General features: G+C 40.5%; 1 protein-coding gene across 5 annotated transcripts in view; it reads left to right on the top strand.

Annotated features, from left to right (window-relative positions):
- The window catches only part of Cep192 (centrosomal protein 192), an 88,818-nt gene that overhangs the window by 81,731 nt on the left and 2,368 nt on the right, over positions 1-4,719 (top strand). For 3 of the 5 annotated variants that reach the window (XM_031365946.1, XM_031365948.1, XM_031365950.1), the window contains 2 exons: positions 1,938-2,067; positions 2,475-2,533. In XM_031365946.1, coding sequence (XP_031221806.1) covers positions 1,938-2,067; positions 2,475-2,533 — 189 coding nt within the window. The remainder of the gene's footprint in view (positions 1-1,937; positions 2,068-2,474; positions 2,534-4,719) is intronic. The other 2 variants (XM_031365947.1, XM_031365949.1) reach the window with 1 other exon arrangement.

A 4,719-nucleotide genomic window follows, 5' to 3' on the forward strand; every position in this document is an offset into this window, starting at 1 on the left:
ACAAAGTGAGTTCCAGGACAGCCAGAGCTACACAGAGAAACCCTGTCTCGAAAAACCAAAAAAAAAAACACTTTTCTAAAAGAAAAGTATGAAAGTAGATTCTGGGGCTGGAGAGATGGCTCAGCAATTAAGAGCACTTGCTGCTTTTGCAGGGGACTAGAATATAGTCCCCAGTCCCCTTGTTGGGCAGTTACAACCGCTTGTAAATGTCAGCTCTAGGGGATCAGTCCAGCCCTCTCCTCTGGCCTCCACGTGTACTGCACACACAGGTTCTTATACATATATAGACATATATATATATACATATATCTCACAGGGTCTCTCTTTTTTTTTAAAAGATTTATTTATTGTTATATGTAAGTACACTGTAGCTGTCTTCAGACACACTAGAAGAGGGCATTGGGTCCCATTACAGATGGCTGTGCACCACCATGTGGTTGCTGGGATTTGAACTCAGGACCTTCAGAAGAGCAGTCAGTGCTCTTAACTGCTGGGCCATCTCACCAGCCCCACACACAGATTCTTAATACATATATAGACATATATACATATGCACACAAATTAAAAACAATCAAACCCTTAAGAAAGTAGGGTTTTTGCTTGTTTATTTTGGCCAGGCTAGCCTGCATTACTGAGGATGGTGCTAAACTTCTCATCTCCCACCCACACCTCCCAAGAACTGGGGTTCCAGGCATGCGCAGATTGAAAGGACATGATCATTATTTTTTTTAAGAGTCATGTCACTTTTATTTGATAAGTACGTGTGTTTGTGTGAGTGTATACTACTTAAGTGCAGGTGTTCTTGGAGTCCAGAAGAAGGCATCAGATCCCCTAGAACTGGCAGTTGTGAACTACCTACCATGTTCTCTATGAAAACAATCTTGTGTCCTCTGCCAGAGCCAGAAGTACTCTGAGCCATCTCTCCAGACCTGAGAGTATATTCTTAACTTTTTTTTTTGTTTTTTCGAGACAGGGTTTCTCTATGTAGCTCTGGCTGTCCTGGAACTCACTCTGTAGACCAGGCTGTCCTTGAACTCAGAAATCCACCTGCCTCTGCCTCCCAAGTGCTGGGATTAAAGGTGTGTGCTACCACCGCCCGGCTATTCTTAACGCTTTTAAAAGTAGATTTTATGTCATTAATTTATACTGTTCTAATGGTAATATTTATCATATCCAATGAAAATCTTATGACAGATAAATAATTAAGTCTAATCTATTTCTGGAATAAGATTTTTAGAAGAAGAAGGTCTACTAAAACCTACTAAGTTTAATATATAAATTTGGTCATCTGTCTTCTCGTGCTAGTAATAATGCATTTTGTTTTAAAGAAATAGAACATTTTATAAAGAGCATCCTTTTCCTGCTGTTCACTAAATCTGTTCCTCTCGTATTCTTTGTGTTCTGATGATGCTCAGAGATGCTAAAGTTGAGGGTAGGAGTGGTGGTGGATTCCCTAGACTCACCTCCACAGTTTTCAATGGAGGGGCCCTGACAGTCCTGCCTTTACATTGCTAAGTTTGATCATCATAAGCAAGCCCTGAAAAATACTGGGGAAGTAAACAGGAAATACGACAAACAGTTGCCTGGGGTGAGTGTCCTATCAGCAGTTTTGAAGTGAAGTCCAGAGAGTGGTTAGAGAGCAGCGTGGCAGGTCAGTATGTAGTAGCATCTGGCCTGAAACAGAGGCAGCACCCTCATTTTTACTCAAAAGGCCAAGGTTCTCAGAGAGGTCAGCATCTGTGGACAGCCCGTAGAAATGTGATTGGTCCAGGTGATGGGAAGAAGTCACCTTCACAACGCCCCTAGCCCAGCCCTCCTGAAGAGCCTCCCTGTGGCTTCATCCACATGGAGTTTCTGAGCTACAGAAGCACAGTGTAGTACAAGGAAACATTGTAGTTACAGACTTGCTAATTGTCTTTGTAAACCTCTTCCCAAAGCAGGCAGCTGGACTTGAGTCACCATGGAGTATATGCCCCAAAGGATGTCTACATGTTCCTGCCAACCAAACTTGGGGAATCCAGGACACTGAAAGTCAATTTGCGAAATAATTCTTTTTTCACTCATGCGGTAAGTTGAAAATGTTATGTGGGGTTCAAAAAATTATTTTCTTAATGACTAGAGATTTATTCTGTATATTTCAGTTGTAATGTATTTTTAAAAATGCTTTAATTTTGTCTATATTTGAAAAGAAATTTATTTGCAATTCGTGGTCTTTAATTTGAAAATCAAATTTAAAAATCTGAACTTATATCTTCTGCTACACAGTACATTTATTCTTATTCTAGATAACATTTACATTAATCAAAATAGAAAATTCATGTTAAACTCTTTAAATGTGTTTGTGTTACATGTGTCTCTAATTTTTTTGGCTGAACTTAAATTAACTCAGTGTATCTTTAAAGCAAAGCCAAGTTTTATATGTGACAAATTCCAAATTTTCCTACTGTTACAATGTGTTTCCTCTTAATTCCCAGCTGAAGTTTTTGAGCCCCAGAGAGCCTTTCTACATCAAACACTCCAAGTACTCTTTGAGGTGAGTGTATGGAGAATCACCGTCCTGGGGTGGAGTACAGGACTGAGGACAGGAGAAAGCTCCCTGCAGCTTCCTTCCTCCAGTGGCCACATAGTGAGGGCGTTCTCACTCTCCACGAGAAGCCGAGCAGCTGAAGAGTCCTGCTTAAGGGCGTGTCATTACTCTGCGGGTCACGTGACAGTGTGGTGGCCCACGGGCTTTGATCCAGTGCTCATCCCTTTTGCTCACTGGTGTCCACAACAGACATAGCTTAATAACCCAGGGCTACCGTGTAACTGTTCCTTCCCCAGTCAGGATTGAGAGCACCAGCTCATTTTCACTAATTGAGACAGGAATTCTGCAGCGAATTAGGGAAACTCTTATTGTTATGTTTCCCAGGTGCCTTCCTTCAGGCACCACTGGGCATTCTTAAGTCTAGATGCTGTGTTCTTTTTACTCAGAAGCTAATGATTTTTGCTCTGTTTTTGAGCCATTACATGTATAAGCCAGAAAATGAACAGGTCTAAGACAAGTTTTGGAGGTAGGGGCCACAGCATTCAGTCTGTTGTTGGTATAGACTTAGTTATCTTTGTGACACTTGTTAAATATCGACACCACCTAAATTCAAATGTAATTTTGACAATTGCGTGTCAGATTATTTTATATGTTTTGCTTCATCTCAATTTTTAACAAGATGTAGTTCATCTGTTTGAAGCTGCCTGGATTTAGTCACCATTTTGCTGCTTCTGGTAGATTCTTGTAGATTGCATTAGAAGAGTTCCAGTAGAAAATGAGAAGTTATTCCTCTATATATTATTTATATAATGTATATATATGTTTAATAACAGTTATGGTTATGTGTATGTTATTATACATATATATACATTATATACACAATATATACACACATATATATATATACATACACACACACACATGTTTGAGATAGCATTTTACTCACTTTTCAAAAGATGGCTCAGTGGTTAAGAGCACTGACTGCTCTTCCAGAGGTCCTGAGTTCAATTCTCAGCAACCACATGGTGGCTCACAACCATCTGTAATGGGATCCAATGCCCTCCTCTGGTGTGTCTGAAGACAGTGACAGTGTACTCACATACATGAAATAAATAAATATTTAAAAAAAAAACCCAAGCATGTAGAAAGTGCAGACAGTTATGGCGGCACACACCTGCGGTGTCTGCACCCTTAGAGCTCGAACACTTAGAAGCTGTCCGGACTCCATGATAAAACTCTGTCCTTTAAAAAACAGGTAAAAGCAAACAGTATTATTGACTTGAGTTTGTGGACTTCTTGCCCCAGAGCTAGAGAATGTTGTCTTAAGTTGAACCCTACTTTTTGTGTACAACCTGGGTGTTTTAGTTATTTTTCTATGAAAAAATGAAAAAAATACCTAACAAAAAAGTAACCTAAGAAAGAAGGGTTTATTTCATCTCACAGTTTGTCCCACTGTGGTGGGCATTTCATAGAGGCAGGGATATGAGGTAGCTAGTTACATCATGGCCACAGCCAGGAAACCCCAAGCAAGAGCAGTGCTGGTGCTTGGGCACTTGCTTATCACACAGTCAGGACCGCAGCCCAGGATGCTGCGCATGGTTTGTGCTGTGCATGGTTTGTGTCAGTCTTCCTCACAGGCTTTGTCTCTTCAGTGCTTTCTGGATCTTGTCCGATTGACAGTGTTAATCATCACATTGGATCATATTTACTGCATCTAAAGAAACTTAGAAACACGAGAGTATATCTTTTTTGTTTTGATTTTTAAAGATTGATTTTATTTTTAATCGTGTGTATGTTGGGGAAGGGATTCACCATGAGAAAATAAGCAGACAATTTTTCAGTAGCTAGTTCTTTCCTATTTTCTAAAGAGATTTCTTTATATGTTCTGTGTATGAATCCTTGCCTGAATGTATATATGTGTAACTTGTGTGCCTGGTCCCAGCTAATCCACAAGAGGGCATTAGGTCCTCTGGGATTGGTGCAGGAGCAGCCAGTGCTCTCAACCACAGATGCTGTTCTACATCTTAAAGCCAGTACTGGGTTTCAGTAGGAAACATTAGTAACAAAACTAACACTTAAACATCTTTAGTAAGAGTGTATGCCGCTTCTGGTCACCAGACTCCAAATCAGATCCCCCTGAGGAGGGCCTGGGAGGGAGAGTCTGAATCAGATCCCCTGAGGAGGGCCTGGGA

Source organism: Mastomys coucha, unplaced genomic scaffold, assembly GCF_008632895.1.
Source record: "Mastomys coucha isolate ucsf_1 unplaced genomic scaffold, UCSF_Mcou_1 pScaffold13, whole genome shotgun sequence".
NCBI lineage: Eukaryota > Metazoa > Chordata > Mammalia > Rodentia > Muridae > Mastomys > Mastomys coucha.